This window comes from Globicephala melas, chromosome 19, assembly GCF_963455315.2.
Source record: "Globicephala melas chromosome 19, mGloMel1.2, whole genome shotgun sequence".
Classification (NCBI taxonomy): Eukaryota; Metazoa; Chordata; class Mammalia; order Artiodactyla; family Delphinidae; genus Globicephala; species Globicephala melas.
In genome coordinates, this window is record NC_083332.1 from 9,210,690 (window position 1) to 9,229,529 (window position 18,840).

At 48.9% G+C, this 18,840-nt stretch overlaps 1 protein-coding gene across 1 annotated transcript in view; it reads left to right on the plus strand.

The window, feature by feature from the left end:
- Nucleotides 1-18,840, plus strand: part of NOVA2 (NOVA alternative splicing regulator 2) — a 30,689-nt gene that overhangs the window by 4,649 nt on the left and 7,200 nt on the right. The window contains exons 2-3 of the mRNA XM_030873846.2: nt 4,235-4,378; nt 9,602-9,768. Of these exons, the coding sequence (XP_030729706.2) occupies nt 4,235-4,378; nt 9,602-9,768 (311 nt within the window). The remainder of the gene's footprint in view (nt 1-4,234; nt 4,379-9,601; nt 9,769-18,840) is intronic.

The following is an 18,840-nucleotide window of genomic DNA, read 5'->3' on the forward strand; positions in this document are numbered from 1 at the left end:
CAGAGGGGAACCCGGAGCGCTGAAGTTGGCATCTTCATTTGCTGTCCTGTGTAGAGGGAGCTGCCTGAACCCCAAAGGAAAAGTGAAGGGAAGGGTGGGTGGGTGGAAAGTTCTGGCATCTAGATTTTGCTTTGGTAGAAGGAAGTACTTTTTCACAGGCAGAGCCTTGGTTTCTCAAACAGGGTGGGATGTGTGAGGTCTGGGGACTCTGGGTTTAGCTGAGGTGAGGTCACGTGTCTGCCCTGTGCTACAAGGCAGGCTGGCAGATAAAGGCCTGGCTTCTTCCTGGGGGAGGTGGGCTTCCCACGGTGGGAGATGCAAAAGATTCTGAAGAAAACCAGAGCAGACTGTGGGCTACTATGGGGACTCCTGGGACTTAGAATCCTGACCTTCTACAGGCGAGAGGAGGACTCTGGCCTCTGAGGAGGGGCCTCCAAACTTCTACTAGTCTGATATAAGGACTGCCAAGCGCCCACCAGGTGGTTTAAGGGGGTCCACGGACAGACTTTTTTGGGGGATCATTTTTAGTTTATATCAGTGTGCTTTGGGAGAAAAAAACATAACCAGCCCTTCAAACTCGGACTATTAGCAATGATTTTTTAAATGTCCTCTTTAAATAGATGCATTTACATTTTAAGAGGGAGTGGACTTAAAGGGCATGGACTGTCTGTCTTGTTCCCTGCTATGTCCCCAGGATCTAAAACAAGGCCTGGCACGTAGCAGATGCTCAGGAAGGATTTGTTGGAACGAGGGAGGGAAGAGGGAGAGAAGAAGCAAGGAAATAATAGTACAGAGGGATACAACAAGGGCCAAATTCGGGAAGAGAGTTACAGAGATGCTGGGAGGGTGAGTGGAAGCAGAGCCTCGTTTCTATCAGTGAGAAGACATTCCTCCTCCAAAAAGCAGGGAGAAGCCTGGGGAAAGGTGATGAAGGAAGTGGGGTCTCCCCTCCTTCTATTTCCTAACAAAACCCCAAACCTTGGAGGCTCATTTCCTCATTTACCAGTAAGTCTCTCTGACATAGAGCACTTACTCTGTACCAGACACTGTGATAAGAATTTTACCTGTGTTCGTGAAATAGGTAATATTAATAACGATGATGATGATATCTGACATTTCTCAAGTGGTCTGTGTGCCTGAGACCCTCCTAAGTACTTTACAGTTTAGCATTTCATTAATGATAATAACTCCAGGAACTAGCGCTCTCCTGTCCCCATTTTACAGATGAGAAAACAGAGGCCCAAAGAGGTGAGGAGACTCGCCCAAGGCCACGCAACCCATCAGTGACAAAAGTTGCACCCAGTCTAGGGCTGTTTCTGCCATTTCATTCGGAGATTCTCAGACAAAACCTGAGGAAATGTGAAGGAGGGGAGTGGGGGGCGTCCCCAGTTTTCTTCAGAGCAGACGATTACCTTCCATCTTCAAGAGGGAAGCTGGGGAAGTGGTTCTGGCTGGAGAAAAGATGGGGAATGAAATCAAAGAAGGAAAGAGGATGGAGTTCTAGTGAGAACACCTTCCCATCTTTCTGAACTTTCCAAAGGTGGAGAACTAGCCCCCCAACTCTGTCAGGTTGAGGGGCAGGGCTGGCAAGGGACCACCTCTGTGAGGCCAAGGAAGGAAGTAATTTGGGGGGGTCGGGTGTCAGGATGATTGATGGAAGGGCACCCTGGGGGGCTAATTACCTAATAGGCTTAGTGGTCTGATTAGGCAAGTTTAAGAGGATTGCCTTGGGCTAAAGGAAACCCCTTACTTCTGGATCCCTCCCCATGCCTGCAAAGCCACATCCTGCCCTCATACCTCCATCTTCACACATCAGGGAACCCAGAACTTTCAATCTTAAGGGACCAGGTGGAGATGGGCATGACTCCCAGTCCCCAGTCCTGCCCCCACTTTTATTTTAAATTTAAAAATTTTTGGCCTCACGGTGCGGCACGCGGGATCTTAGTTCCCCCACCAGGGATCAAACCCGCGGCCCCTGCAGTGGAAGTGCAGAGTCTTAGCCACTGGACCGCCAGGGAAGTCCCACCCTGCCCCCACTTTCAACAGAGCAGTTTCTCTTTTATCTGCTCTAGATGTTGGAGTTTCACGGGAGACATTGAAAATAGGTTTCCTTTGCTTAAAAGAAAAAGTTGAAAAACCAGTGGGGGATGATGGCCTAAGACCTTAAGCTTTGGAAGCAAAATGGCCTGGCTCATCCCTTCCTTTTCCCAGTGTTTATTGCATACCTACCAAGCGCTGGGCGCTGCATGAGTCCATGGACACAAGGGCGAGCTTCAGTGATGTGGCCCACACTGGATGACTGTGGTACATCGTTCCGAAGGCATGAGACAGAGGGATCCTTCCCCTCCTCAGGGTTCCAGTCCAAGAAGGGACATTTGAGGGGGGACCTGAAGGACAAGAGGGATTCACTGAGGGAGGGGAGTTCCAGGCAAAGAGAATGTGCAAAGGCCCTGAGGTGGGAGGGAGGAGGGAAGTTTGAGGAACAAAAAGGAAAATGTGTCTAGTGCACCTGGAGGAAGATGAGGGTTTGCAGCTGGAAATGTGGACGGGGGCCAAATCACAAAGTAACTTAGACTCCAAAAGTTCCCGAATGTCTACCCTGGGGGCGACAGTTTGGTTAGAAGGTGGGAAAGGTTAGGCACTTGCCTTGAGACTGCTTTAACAAAGGGCTTTACACGTGACCAAGAAAACTGGTCCATAACAAAGAATGACCAAAGCCCCATAAAGGGTCCCTGGTGCTACTTCACCGCCTCTAGGTCTTTGAGTCTGTCCTGGAGCACATTGGTCTTTAGCCACCAGCAGGGGAAAGTGTTAAGCATGGGTGGGCGAAAAATGAATCAGAGTTGCATTTGAATCTCAGCCCAGCAACTGTCTTGGTGCCCTTGGGCCGGTACCTTCACTGCTCTGTGCCTCAGTTTCTCCTTATGTAAAAATGGAGCTCATTCTACCCACCTCAGTGGACGGTTGTGAGGAATGGATGAGATCAAGCTGGCAAAGCACTCAGCAGAGCACTGGCTCAGTAGTGAGTGTTAGAACCTCTCCGGAGTCCAGCCCTCCTCTCCCCTCCCCCTTCGCTGCTTCCACCAGTCAGACCACCGTCACTTCCTGCCTGGACCATTGCAGTTGCCTCATGCTCTTCCACCCATGCATGTCACAGTCTGCTCACCTCATGAGTATCCGAGGGATCTTCTTAAAATCTAAGACAGATCACATCCCTCCTCTGCTCAGAGCCTTCCCGTAGCTCTCATCTCACTTGGAATAAAAACCACCTTGGTCCACAAGCCTGAACACTCCACCACTACCTCCAACCCTCTCAGCTCTCATTTCTTCTAACTCTCCTCCTCTCTCACTCAGCCCCAGCAACACTGGCCACCTCTCTCTCACTCAAACAACGCAGGCATAACCCCATCCCAGGGCCTTTGCACTTGCTCTTCCTCCACATAGCCCCATAGTTCTGTTTCCTCCTCGACTGTCTGGAAAGAGTGTATCATAATGGTTCAGAGCATGGACTCTGGAGCCAGGTGGGGTTCAGATCTCAGCCCTGCCACCTACTAGCTATGTGAACGGGAGCAATTTCTTCACCTTTGTTTACTTATCTGGAGAATGGTTTTTTTTTTTTAAGTACCTCCCTCAGCCTCAGTGTGAAAATGAAAAAAAACTCGTATTTGTAAATTACTTGGAACAGAGTCTAGCGCATATTGGGTGCTCTAGAAATGTTTGATGAACAAAGAATGCCACATTCTTGGGGAAGGCTTTCCTGGCCATCGGATCTGACAGTGCAGCACCTACACTCCCCTTCCTCTTTCCTGCCTCTTTCTGTTTTCTTCGTACTTACCACCATCCGACAACGTAACACATACTGTCTGTCTCCCCCCTCTAGAAGAGTGTAGCTGTGTGAGCTCTTGGCTGAATCACCAAAACTCTTTTGGCCTTATTTGCCTTATTTGCGAAATCAGGAAGCTTTGTCTGTTTTCTTCATGGCTGTTTCACTAGAACGGTGCCAAGCACGTAGCAGGTGCTCAGGAATTATTTGCGGAATGAATGAATAAATGAGCGAATGAAGATCATGGCGTGTTTCATTTTCCTACTGCTATTCTCTTGGTCATTGCTTCTCTGTGTTACTGTGATCCCAGTGGTTTCCTAGCCCAGCCCATGCCAGTGCCTCCCTGGAGGTACCGTCCAAAGGTGAAGAGCCTTCTCCCCTGACTCCCGTCCCCTCTGTGTGCCCCTGCAGAGGAAGGCGAATACTTCCTGAAGGTGCTGATCCCCAGCTACGCGGCGGGCTCCATCATTGGCAAGGGCGGGCAGACCATCGTGCAGCTGCAGAAGGAGACGGGAGCTACCATCAAGCTCTCCAAGTCCAAAGACTTCTATCCGGGTGAGCCCCAGCCCAGCCCTCTTCCTCCGGCCTCCCATCCCTCCCACCTGGGCCCTCTAGGAGGGGGAAGGGCTGCCCTAGGGGCAGTGAGAGTGGTAGGGGGCCTCCCCTCCCCCTCAGGGGACAGAGCTGCCCTCGGCCCCAGGGGCCAGGCCTGAGCAGATGGGGGTGGGGGCAGGGCAAGACAATGGGGCTGCTGCATATTCATGAGCTCATTTGCATGATGTGCTGGCAGATGTGCCCCTTCCCACACACCTGCCCCTTTGGGTCAGTTGGAGGAGCTGGTTGGGGGGGCCAAGGAGGCAGGTGTTAGGGTGTCCCTCAGGGCTTGGGGGGCCAGCCATGCATGTTACATAGACTCTTTCCCTTTGGATTTCTCTGTCACCCCATCTTGCCCCAATCTGAGTCGCTCTGGTTTTCCATCTGTGTCATTCTTTATGTGTCTCTCATTCTGTTTCTGACTTTCCCATCTCTTGTTCCCTTAGGCTCCATTCCCATCGGCTTCTCTCTGTCTCCTCCTGCTCTGCTTTCTGCTCTGTCTCTCTGGTTCCGTTTGGACATCCCCCATCTCTGTTCTCTTAGCCTCCCAGTCAGTCTGTCTGTCTTGGCTTTTTCCTCTTCCTCCCCTCCTCTTCCCTTCCCTTTCTGTCTTCCCATCTCTCTCCCCATATTTTCCTTTTCCTCCACTTCTCTTATTCTCACATTTTTCTCTGTCTTCCTCTCCCAACTCTCTCTGTTCAGTCACCCATTCAAGCAGTAGTTGGTAGCGCCCCTCAATGGGGTCATTCTTTGCGGGCATTGCCGCTCATTTCTTTCTGCCCCTGCTTGCCCATCTCTCCCTTTATGTTTCTCTTTTTCTCCTAAGTCTCAGCTCCCTCGTGTTTTTTTTCTTCCCCTCTCTCCAAAATCAGCCCCTTTTCTGCCTCTCCTCCAGCTCTATCTCCCTTCCTTCAATCATAAATTTTTCCAGGCCCCTCCACTCTCTATAATCTCCCTCAATATCTCTCACCCCTTCATATATCCCTCCCAAGACCTATGCCTGAGTTTTGACATCTAGGAATCCAGGGAAGGCCCCTGAACTGCATCTCTGGTCCAGCACCGGTTCTAGTTCATCCTTAATCCCCTTGGATTTTTTAGGTCAAACACCAGAGCTGGAGCCGAGGGTCAGGACAAATTCATATTCTCTCTCTCTCTCTCTCTCTCTCTCTCTGTGTCTCTTTCTCTCTCTCTCTCTCTCCTCCCTCCACCCCCCTGCCTCCCATCTAACTAAGCAGCTTTGGCAAGAGGTTTAGAGAACAGTCCAGGGAACCTGGCACAACCCCCTTTTCTCTTCCTCCCTGGCCCAGTTTTCCCCCTCACTCCCCTAGCCCACAAGATACGGATGAGACCTCTGCTTGGGACTTTCATCCAAGGACACTTGGTTCCTTGCCCCTGGATCACATTCTGTGACATAACACATGTCATTCCCTCTCAACTCAGTGACACATCCCACTGGCCAGGCAGCCTAGAACCCCAGAGGATGGGACAGTCATTGCCTCTCTCCTGGGCCGAACACTGTTCAAACAAGCAACGTGAGCCAGCATCTCTCCCCAGCCCCTGGATGTGCAGCCAGCCCCGCTCCCCATCCCCAAGTTGGAACTTCCAGATCATATAGCCTATACTAGCTCCTGGCTCAGAGATGCAGGACACAGCTCCCTACATCCTGGTCCTGTCCCTAGGACTTCCCAGGACCCACAGGAACGTAAGAAATGGAGATGCTGCTGCTCAAGCATGTGTTCCTCTGCTTCTGGCTGATACCTTTCATTCATTCATTCAACATATATTCTCTGAGCATCTTCTCTATGCCAGCACCATACCGGACCGAGATGGGGACACAAGCAGTGACTGAGGCACCCCAGCCTAGCCCTCCCGGATCTCACATCCCAGTGGGGGAGATAAACCGAACACCATTGATGACCTAGAGTGGTCAGAGCTGGGACAGGGAAACCCAGAGGATGGAGGGAGCCCAGACAGGGCACCCGACCCAGCCTGAGGAGATCAGGAAGGGCTTCCTGGAGGAGGAGGCCAGAATAATAAGAGTGAGCTAGGTAAGCAGCAGTGAAGGGTGCTCCAGGGAGATGAAATAGCATGTTCAAAGGCTGGGGGTGGGGGTTAGTTTGTTCAGTGTGGCTGGTGAAAGGTAAAAAGGTAAAAACTGATAATAGAGAAATTGAAAGGGTCCTCTGGGCCTAGTTGGTTCTGTCTCTCCCTCTCTCTCTCTCTCTCTCTCTCTCTCTCTCTCTCTCTCTCTCTCTCTCTCTCACACACACACACACACACACACACACACAGATGTGTCTACTCCATGAAACAAAAACCTACCTGGCCTTTGCCCAAAGGGAGGGGTAGAACACACAAAGGGTGTCCCCTCCTTGATACAGAAACCCCAAGCCCCAGATTCAATCCTTCCCGGTCATACATGGAGAAACTTAGACCCAGAAGAGGCAGGTACCTGCCCAAAGCCACACAGTCTTCTGTGTAGCTCACCAGACATTCTAGTGATTCTAAAACTCCTCCTGATTTTGAGGAGCCGCCTGAAGCCCTGGACCCTAGCCCCAGAAGAAAAACGGACACATACACTTCTTAAATTTTTTTATTGATTTATAACATCTCTGCAGCCAAGTGCAAAATCTTAAGTGACTGCTTAATAAATTCATACATATTCTTTTTTACCATCAAAAATACAAAAGCAGAATTGCAATCATTGTATGCCCCTGCCCACCACACACACACACACTCCACCCACCCCACATATAGCACAGGATGGCTCAATGGTTAGAAGCCCAGACTCGGAAGCCAGACACCTGGGTTCAAAACCCTGATCTTTCACTGCTCGCTGAGTGAACTTGGACACATCCCAGCCCTCTGTGCCTTAGTGTCCTTAGCAGTAAGTGAAGAATAATAATCTTGCCCGCCTCATGTATTAAAGTGAACAAGTACATATGAAGTGCTTAGAGTGATGCCTGGTGATCGGTGTTATGTAAGCACCAGCTGTTACTATTAGATATTCGTTCAGGGTTAAACTGAGTCCCCCAAAGCCCCTGTGGACCCTGGTTAAGAACTACAAGTCTGTGAGATCACAGACTCCCTGAGCTGGAAGGAAGCCTCCCAGAGATGGAGAGCTGGGCCACTTCAGTCAGGCTCTCCCTGGGGCCACCCCACCCCCTAGTTCCCACCCTGACCCACACCCTTTCCTATTTACACCCAGACGGAGGCAGCCTGCACGCTGACTCACGCTTGGCTCAGACCAAGCCATTGTTCTGGGGTGGAGGGGAGTACGAGTGAGGAACAGCGGCCCAAAGGAGATGGGGGATGTCAACTACCCCGGTGACCCAAGACAGTGACACTCAGACACATGGCGAGACTCGCTTGCCGGGCTGAGAGATGGCAAGCAAGGGGTCAGGGTGGTAACACTAGCATGCCACACTGGAATACCCACAGGACACCAGACACTCACCCCCAAGTGTCCCAGACACACAGGCACACGGAGCCTGACGCACACTCAGGACCTTTTACAGACCCAGGGAGTTTACTGGTCCTGCAGAGAGATTCTCACCCAGGAAGAGACACACACACACACCCCACACACCTAATACGTCCAAATCAGCCAGGCGCTCACAGCTTCACCCCGGCCAGGCTTGGCGGAGTCGTCTTTGTCTGGCTGTAATTCAGACACTCAGACACACACACAAATACATCAGTCCTCCAAACAGTCTTACATACTGACCCCTGGGTCCGCCTGTTGGTCTCTTTCTCTTCCTCATGTTCACACACATCAGTCACAGAGTCTTGCCTGTTTCCTATACACGCACCCTTACACATATATGTGCATTCCACATACCACTCATCCAAGTAGTCTTTTGAACACCTAGGGGTGTCTGGATATCTCTTTCCCTTACACACACACACACACACACTCACACACAGAGTCATACAATCTCCAAGTGCTATACATTCATCGTACAGCCTCAATGCCACTTCCTGGGATTCTTTGTTTCTTACTCTCAAACCCTTGGGCACACCCAGCTCAAGTCTCACAAATAGTGTACATAACCTTGAACGTCACAGCGACACCCAAAGTCTTTCCCCCCACACAAGAGTACACACAAACGTCTTTACTGGAATCACTATGTCACAGTCTTTTTATATCTCTGTCTCTCCTGCTCTTTCTTTTACACACGCACACGCACACACACACACGTAAAGATAATTGAGCCAGTCCTGCCCAAGTATACACATGCACACACACACCACTCACCCAAACAGCCTCACAGATGTACTCACACTGGTCAGTCAGTGTTACCCAGAGTCTCTCCCATACACATATATCCCAGCATCACCCAGAATTAGTGTCTCTTCTCCCTGCTGCCCGCCCCCAATACACATAGTAAGGATGCCCAGGTCAGAACCACAGCCAGTATCTGGAGAATCGCCAGCAAAGGCACCCACCTCACCCTGCTTTCTCCATCCCCCTGTCTCCACTCTTCCATGAGTTGCCTTTGCCCCACTCTGCTCTCCCCTCTCCACAGCCTTGCCCTCCCCCACCCCTCAGCCCTCCATCTGGTGGGTCCAGGCAGGCACTCAGGCCTCTCTGCTGTCTCCCCCATCCCCCAGCCCTTCCCCATCCTCTCCAAAAGCCCAGAGGCCGTTGCTGCAGGCTTTCAGGGGTTGCCATGGCAACGGGGCCTCATCCCTAGTCCCCCTGGGGGTGGGCTGAGGACCCAGCCAGCCACACCGATAAGGGGGTTCCAGTTACTGTGGCAACCGTTGCAGGCCTGAGCTCTCGGCTTCTAGAAGGTGGGGAGGGGGGAGTGAGTGAATGGTTGCCAAAGCAACCGAGAGAGCCGGCAAGGACTGGGAAGAGGCAGCTGAGCCCCGTCTCCCTTGCCCAGGGCTGCTGTGGGCATAGCAAAGTACTTAAGCATCATTCTTCCATCCTCTGGGGTTGTTTTAAGGGAGGGAGAGGAAGTGCAGATAATAAAACAGGGATTCCTCTCATTCTCCCAGCTACCCATCATGGTCTGGGAGCCCATGCCAGCTTGCCCAGGCTTATCAAGTGACCTGGGGCCAGTGAGGTCCACTCTCTGGACCTCAGTCTTCTCCGTCCATTAAATGGGGCCTGTCTCTCAGGAATGCTCCCCTTCCTGTCTGATGAGTGTGCCCTCTCTCTCCTTTGCTCAACAGGAACCACAGAGCGAGTATGCCTGGTACAGGGTACAGCAGAGGCCTTGAATGCTGTGCACAGCTTTATTGCCGAGAAGGTCCGAGAAATCCCGCAAGCGATGACCAAGCCCGAGGTGGTCAATATCCTTCAACCCCAAACCACAATGAATCCTGACAGAGCCAAGCAGGTTAGCAGGGGCAGAGGCTGAGTCTCTGTAAAGCTGGTGGGGCTTGAGAGAAAACGCTTCTTCCACGTCACTGGATTGCGATGGGGGTTCAACGGGATAATGGCTATAAAACATTTACCAGTCAGATACGTGGTAGTGGTTAGTATTATTGTTAGAGAGTCAGCCTAAGGACTCCAGACCTCTTAGAGTGATTTGATTCAGAGAGAGAGTGAAGGTCTGGGAGAATCTGACCCAGACCCCCTTACTTATTCCTCCTTCTTAGGATTCTCCAGATCCTCTTCTCTCTTCCACATCTTCCCATTGTCTCTCAAAACCACCTGCTTCCCACTTCCTGTTCTCACCGGAAGTGACTTCAGCGACACCCCCATCCATAGGCAGAAAATTATAGAAGCAGTCTCCGGTACTCCCTCTCTCCATTAATGACTGAATAGGAGTAGCCAGCATTTTGGAGAGAACGTGTTCCATTGGGCGGGGGCGGGTCCCTCTCCTACACAGCCCTCTCAAGGAGGGATGGAAGGAGAAGGAAGGGCAGAGCCTCTCTGTTGCCTCAGTTACCTGGAAGCCGTGGTGTAGAGGAGTGGCAAGGAGCTGACCGATCGCTTCCTGGGCCTCTCCCGTTGCCAAGACCACCATGCACACCGGGCAGGTGGGCTTGCTGCAAAGCCCCTGGCAGCACGGTCCTGACTGCATAGAGGGCCAAGGAGGAAGAGAGCACGGGGTTGGCTGCAGTAAACTCCCCGTTTTCTCTCCCCTTCTCCGCTCCCGTATACATGTGCACACGATGACCCGGGCAGGCGGACAGGCCACTTGTGAGGGTTCCTTAAAGTCTGCCTAAAAGCAAAGACAAGAGAGAGGGCCTCGGTAAAAGGAAGCTGGAATTCCCGGGAATTCTTTTTGCCCTGAGGTGGGGGAGACCACGGGTCTAAGTTTCTCTGAGCTCGTGGGGAAACAGTGGGCAGAAAGCTCTGGAAGAAGGCTTCGGAGCGGAGCGTTCCCAGCAAAGACTGCGGGCTTGGGGCTTGGAGCGCGGCTGCTGTCCTTGGTGCTGAAGCATCTCTGCTCCTCGCGCCCTGCCAGGCCTCTCCCAAATCCCTTTCCACCAGCAGGCCACAGCTTACCCACAGTTTACAGGGAGGCGAGGATACTGCCTCTTCCCTCCGCCTTGGTCGTGGCCACTAGGGGCTCAGGGTTCATCAAGAGTTTGTACATGTTGCAGGGAAAATGGGGTCAGCACCATCTGTGCCTGAGCCTCCCTCTCCACCACCTAAGCCACGGGAAGTCTGAAATAGCGGAGTCGAAAGGTTACAGAACCAGGACTTCTACCTCTGCCTTATTACTCCGGGGCTCCAAAGAATGAGAGAGATAATGGCTGAAGGCTCAGGCTCTGGAATCAGATGTTGAGTTGAATTTTCCTCTGATGCTTCTTACCTGTGTGACCTTGAGCAGGTGACTTGATTTCTCCATGTAAAATGAGATTTATTATGGTACCCACTTAAGGGTGGTGGCTAGTGTTCATTAACATTTGAAAAGCACTTATCATGCATGCCTAGTGCATAGAAAGTTCTCAAAACATGGTTGCCGTTGTTGTTATTGTGGGATTTTTGAGTCAGGAGGCAGGTCTATTCCCTTTCTGCCTTGGACTTGCTGTGTTGCTCTGTGTCTTTTTCCCTTCTGTATGCCTCAGTTTCCCTTTCTTTACAGTGGGGAAGCTGGGCCGAGCCAGGGATTATAAATGGAAATGCCTCCAGGATTCGGAAAGGGAACATAAGGGATTGAGGACCTTGGACTCAACATAGAGATATCATGCCATCCCTAAAGGGGAGCAGCTGCTATTCACTTTCACTTGATTCTCGCCATTTGGGAATGGGGACAGAGTATTACATCTTCCCCATTTTTCCAGAGAAGTCAAAAATATTTTAAATCAACTGATTTTTCAAGGTTGGCTCAGTTTTGAAAACGCTGTGTGGCTGTGGGCCGGCTATGGGCTGAGCGTCACCAGTTTGCCACCTCTGGGCTAGAGCGGCGATTCTCAGCCCTGGCTGGTATCTGAGTCATCTGGGTAGCTTAAAACACAGATTCCTGAGTCGTGGCCTGGAGCCGCTGAATCAGAGTTTCTGGGGAGAAGGCGTGGGGATCTGAACATGGACTCTGGCCTGGGATCAGATCCTGGCTCTACTGGTCACTATCTGTGTGACCTTAGGCAAGTTACTTAACCTCTCTGTGCCTCCGTTTTCCAATCTATAAAGTGTGATAATAACAGTACCTACCTTGTAGGGTTGTTGCTAAAATTCAGTTAGTTACTATATGGAAGTATTCTAAAAAGTGCCTGGCACGTGGTAAGCACCGTTAGCGGCCGCTGCTGTTATTGTTGTTGTTATTATTATTATTTTTAAATCTTCAGACTTGCAGACCTCTGAGGCAGATGGTCTCTGAGGTCTTTCTGGCTCTAAGACACCTACAATTCTATGGCTCTGTGATTCCAAGATTCTAGACCTGTATTATTCTAACAGCCTACTGTTCTAACATCCAAGATGCCATAGAACTGCACGTGCAGATCTGAGATGCTGTGGTCTTGCGATCTGGGCCTATCAGGAAGGCAGCTACTGTTTTCTGAGGGCTTCCCATGTGCCAGGCATTTTAGTCACTGAATATTCTCAATAATTGTACAGAGTAGCTGTGGTTATGTCAATGTCAGAGATGAGGAAACGGAAGCACAGAGAGGTGAAGGCATTTGCTTCCACCGTTTCTTGGCGAACACAGTTCCTTGGATGAAAAGGTTCCATCCTTCCCCCATTGCTCTGAAATGCTGTATCACATACTAGATACCTCTTTACCCTTAGGCCTGGTTTCGTACCTTTTTCTGTTCTATCCCCTTGACTTGTCAGACTTCTTTTTTTCCAATGATTTCTTTAAAATAACAGCTGTATTGAGATATAATTCACATACTGTAAAGTTCACCATTTTAAAGTGTGTAATTCAGCGGTTTCAGTATATTCACAAGGTTGTGCATTGATCACCACTATGTAATTCTAAAACATTTTTACCACCCCAAAAAAATCCCCATAGCCATTAACAGTCATTTTCCATTCCCCCAGGTGCCTCTGCCCCAGCCCCTTCCCACCATTAATCTACTTTTAGTGTCTAAGGATTTCCCTATTCTGAATAGTTTATATAGATTGAATGATATTTCTGTGGCATTTTGAGTCTGGCTTCTTTCCCTTAGCATAATGTCTTCAAGATTCATCCATACTGGGAATTCCCTGGCGGTCCAATGGTTAGGACTCCACACTTTCACTGCCGAGGGCACGGGCTCAGTTCCTGGTCAGGGAACTTAGATCCCCACAAGCTGCATGACGTGGCCAAAAAAAAAATTAAAAAAAAGATTCATCTGTACTGTAGCATAAAACAAAACTTCATTCCTTTTCATGGCCAGATAATATTTCACTGTATGGATATACCACATTTTGTCTATTCATCAATTGATAGAAATTTGGGGTGTTTCTACTTTGTAGCTATTATGAATAATGCTGCTAATGAACATATGTGTGGATGTATGTTTTCAGTTCTCTTGGATATATACCTAGGATGGAATTTGTAGGTCATATGATAAATCTACATTTAACTTTTTGAAGAACCGCCAGACTGTTTTCCAAAGTGGCAGTACCACAGATGTGGGATTTAAATCCAGGTCCGCCCATGGGGATAACAATGACAACAACCATTTCATGTGTACCTACTGTGGGCACATATTAATTACCTGCTCTCATGGCATCCGGCGCTTGGCACATAGTAGGTGCTCAGCAAATGTTGCTTGTTTGAATGAATGGGTGATGACATGCCCATGGGGACCAAGCAGAAACATGACTGAGGGGAGGTAGTCTGGTGTAACCTGGCAGAGGTAGGCACTCTGTGTCATCTGGAGGGCAGCCATACTCAGTTCTGGCTAATTGTGGCCATGCTTGAATTTCAAGCTCATCATTTCATGCATGATCTCTATTAGACCTCACAGTAATCCTATGGAAGAGGTATGAATGTCCCCATTTTATGGAAGAGAATACTGAGTTTCCAAAAGATTAGGTCCCTTGCCCAGAATCAGTGGTAGAGCCAGGATCTGAACCTGAGCAGGTGCCTCCAGAGTCCAGGGCAGCTTTTCAGGGATTTGTGTGCAACGGGCTGCAGACTGGTGGTCTGGCTGCTGCACAGTGGTTCTTAGACATTTTGAAGTGGTTACCAACATTTAAAAACTAGGCCGCTTCACATTTTACAAGTCAGAATTGCCAGTTAATCTGTAAAACTCGTATCAGGCTGAATTTGAATATCACACACACACAGAGACCACCACCACCACCAGGTGAGATGCACCTGGCTGCCTACACCCAGTCCCATTCCTGCTTGGTCCTTTGGGCATTTCATCATCCATTCTTTCATCCAGCCATTCATTCACCCACTCTGGGCTGAGTATGTGCCAAGCATTCCTCTAGGCACTGACAACCCAGCAGTAAACAATACAGACACAAATCTCTACCCTTGTGGATCTTAAATTCTTTCTGGAGAATCAGAAAATAAGTAAATAAATAAAATGTATAGGATGTCAGAGAGTGAAAAGTATTATGAAGAAAAGACAGAGAAAAAGGAACGGAAGTATTGGGGCCTTTTTTTCTCTTACCTTTTTTTTTTTTTTTTTTTTTTTTTTGCGGTACGTGGGCCTCTCACTGTTGTGGCCTCTCCCGTTGAGGAGCACAGGCTCCGGACGCGCAGGCTCAGCGGCCATGGCTCACGGGCCCAGCCGCTCCACAGCATGTGGTATCTTCCCGGCCCGGGGCACTAACCCGTGTCCCCTGCATCGGCAGGCGGACTCTCAACCACTGCGCCACCAGGGAGGCCCCCTCTCTTAACTTTTTATTTGGAAAATGTTTAAAGAACGTTACAATGAACTCCCTATACACTGCACTTAGATTCACCAATTGTTAACACATGTTTTATCTCTACACACACACACACACACACACACACACACACACACACATTGGTTTTCTGTTTGTTTTTTTGTTGATCTATTTGAAAATAAGTTGTAGATCTCATGACTCTTCACCTCTAAATACTTCAGTGTATATCTCCCAAGAACAAGGACAGTGTCCTATGTTATTATATTACTGTTATCACACCTATAAAAATTAACACTGAATTCATAATATTATTTAATAAAAAGTCCATATTCAGATTACCCCAAAATATCTTTTATATCTATAAAGTATTTTTATTAAAGATTCAATTAATGTTCATGCGTTGCATTTGGTTGTTATACCTCCTTAATCTCTTTTAATCTAGCATAGCCTAGGATGTAGTTTTGAAGGTAGAGCCAACAGAATTGCTGATTGGATGCTGAGTGTAAAGGAAAGAGAGGACTTCTAAGGGTCGGGACTGAGTAGTGGAAGGATGCATTTCCATGTGCTGAAATGAGGAACACCATGGCAGAAACACATTTGAGGAGGAAGATGAGATTTTAAGTTTGAGGTGTCCACTCAACATCATACTAGAGATGTGAGGTTAGCAGTTATGAGTCTGGAGGTATCCATGCTGGAGATGTAAAATAAACACAGACAAGCTTTGATAATCAGGTGGTCAGGGAAGGCCCTTCTGGGGAGGTGCATTTGTGCAATGAATGAAGAGAGGGGCGAGCCGTCTTTTCTGGGGAAAAGCATTCCAGGTGAGGGAACAGCAGGTGCAAAGTCCCTGAGTCTGGACAGAGCTTGGCAAGTTGGAGGAACAGCAGGGAGTCTGGTGTGTCTGCAGTGGAGTCAGCAAGAGGGAGGGAAGAGTGAAGTCAGAGAGATCAACAGGGAACAGAGCATGTCAGAGCAGTGGTTCTCAGCCCCGTTTGCCTGTTTGAAGGGAGCCAATGTCCCCTTTCTCCTACAAATATTTTCCTATGCCCACTTTACTCTCTGAAATTATATATATAATATGTCTATTTGTATAAATAAAAAACATATCTGGGGCTTCCCTCGTGGCACAGTAGTTAAGAATCCGCCTGCCAATGCAGGGGACACGGGTTTGATCCCTGGTCCGGGAAGATCCCACATGCCGCGGAGCAACTAAGCCCGTGTGCCACAAGTACTGAGCCTACGCTCTAGAGCTCGTGAGCCACAACTACTGAAGCCCGTGTGCCACAACTACTGAAGCCCACGCGCCTAGAGCCTGTGCTCCACAACAAGAGAAGCCACCAAATTGAGAAGCCCGCGCATCGCAAGGAAGAGTAGAGAAAGCCCGCGCACAGCAACGAAGACCCAACGCAGACATAAATAAATAAATAAATGAATGAATGAAAATAAATTTATTTTTTTAAAAATCTATAAGATTTTTAGGGCTTCCCTGGTGGCGCGGTGGTTGGGAGTCCGCCTGCCGATGCAGGGGACACGGGTTCGTTCCCCGGTCTGGGGAGCGGCTGGGCCCGTGAGCCATGGCCGATGAGCCTGCGCGTCCGGAGCCTGTGCTCCGCAGCGGGAGAGGCCACAGGAGTGAGAAGCCCACGTACCGCAAAAAAAAAAAAAAAAAAATCTATAAGATTTTTTAAAATTTATTTACATTTATTTATTTATTTTTGGCTGCGTTGGGTCTTCGTTGCTGTGCGGGCTTTCTCTAGTTGCAGCGAGCGGGGGCTTCTCATTGGGGAGCACGGGCTCTAGGTGCGTGGGCTTCAGTAGTTGTGGCACGCGGGCTCAGTAGTTGTGGCACGCAGGCTCAGTAGTTGTGGCTCGCGGGCTCTAGAGCTCAGGCTCAGTAGTTGTGGCGCACGGGCTTAGTTGCTCCGTGGCATGTGGGATCGTCCCGGACCAGGGTTCGAACCTGTTGTCCCCTGCATTGGCAGGTGGATTCTTAACCACTGCGCCACCAGGGAAGCCCTATAAGATTTTTAACAATTTTATTGAGATATAATTCACATAAATACATGTGACCCATTTAAAGTGTGCAGTTCAACGGCTTTATTATATTCAGAGTCCGGCATCCATCGCCGCAATCAATTTCAGAACATTTCATTTCCTCAAAAGGAAACCTTGATCCCCTTAGCTATCACCCCTCAATCCTCCCAGCTCTCCCCACCCCAGCCCTAAGCCACCACTAATCTACTTTGTCTCTATAGATTTGTCTATTCTGAACATTCATGGAAATGGAATTATACAGTATGTGGTCTGTTGTGCCTCACTTCGTTCATGCAGCATAATATTTTCTAGGCTCATCCATGTTGTAGCATGCATCAGTCCTTCATTTCATTTAAATTGGTTGCCAAATAATACTGCATTGTACGGATGTACATTTTCTATATCCCATAAGACTTTCAAATAAAGGAGAGATGAAAGGAAGGTTATTTGTTATAAAATAAGGTGAATTTTAATATGTAAATACTCAGCCAGGGCCACAGTAGAAATAAATAATGAAACAGTCAGCTGCTCACACCTAACGTGGCCTGAGTGAGACAGAGCGTAGTATTGGAGACTTAAATGATACAGGCATTACTCCGATGTCATGGTTTTCTTTTTTTTAATTGAAGTATAGTTGATTTACAGTGTTGTGTTAATTTCTGCCGTACAGCAAAGTGATTCAGTTATACATATATATACATTCCCTTTTATATTCTTTTCCATTATGGTTTATGACAGGATATTGAATATAGTTTCCCGTGCTATACAGGAGGACCTTTTTGTTTATCCATTCTATATATAATAGCTTGCATGATGTCATGGTTTTCGAAAATGATGAACGGCTCTTGGTAAAGTTCAGAACAAAATAAAGTACAATCTTCCCTTGATTTGCCAATAGTTACATCCCTGGAAATTTCAGTAGATCTTAAAACCTGCAAAAGAAAAAACTACTTGGTACTTACATGTATCATGGGACTCAGTTCTGGCTGCAAGATTTATAAACAGACTTCTCACCAACATGAATGTCCAGGGGGACATTCAAAAGTCGTACAGGACCTGAGACTGTTCTTCATTGTGAGGAACGGACTCACATTACCGGGTGCAAACATCCCTGACCCTGCCCACTGCATGCCCGCATCTGTCCCCAGTTATTGCAGACAACCAAAGCCACTCCCACAATTTTCCTAACACCCCCAGGGTCTGGCTTGGGGGTGGAAAGGAGAGGCAGTGATGAAAGCTTCAGAGGGTAGAATCCACAGGTCTGAGGGGACGTGAGAAGGATTGAGAAGGAGGAATTTGTGTGTAAAAATGCTCTTGGAGATGTGAAAGGAGACGTTTGGTTTTGAAATATCCCTACTGGACTCAGGATTGATACGGGGGCTTCCCTGGTGGCGCAGTGGTTAAGAATCCGCCTGCCAATGCAGGGGACATGGGTTCGAGCCCTGGTCCGGGAAGATCCCACATGCCACGGAACAGCTAAGCCCGTGAGCCACAACTACTGAGCCTGCACTCTACAGTCTGCATGCCACAACTACTGCGCCCACGTGCCACAACTACTGAAGCCCGCGCACCTAGAGCCCATGCTCCACAACAAGAGAAGTCACGGCAATGAGAAGCCCACGCACCGCAACGAAGAGTAGCCCCCGCTCGCCGCAACTAAAAGAAAGCCCGCGCACAGCGACGAGGACCCAAAGCAGCCAAAAATAAAAAATAAATAAATTTATTAAAAAATGATCCGATTTGTAGCTGCAAAGGATGGGCTGCTCTACAACTGAGAAGGGGGACCCTCATATGTAAGTGACCAATTTTCTCCATCTTCTCTGATGTAAGCTTTTTTTATCATCATTTTGCAGATAAGACAACTATATTAGATTGCTAGAGCTGTCATAACAAAGTACCACGAACTGGGTGGCTTAAACAACAGAAACTCATTGTCTCACAATTCTGGAGGCTAGAAATCTGAACTCAAGGCATCGGCAGTGCTGGTTTCTTCTGAGGCCTCTGTCCTTGGCTTGTAGATAGCCATTGTCTCTCTGCCTTTTTTTTTGCGGGGCAGGGGGCCCGCGCCACACAGCTTGCAAGATCTCAGTTCCCTGGACCAGCGATTGAACCTGGGCCACGGCAGTGAAAGCCTGGAATCCTAACCACTAGG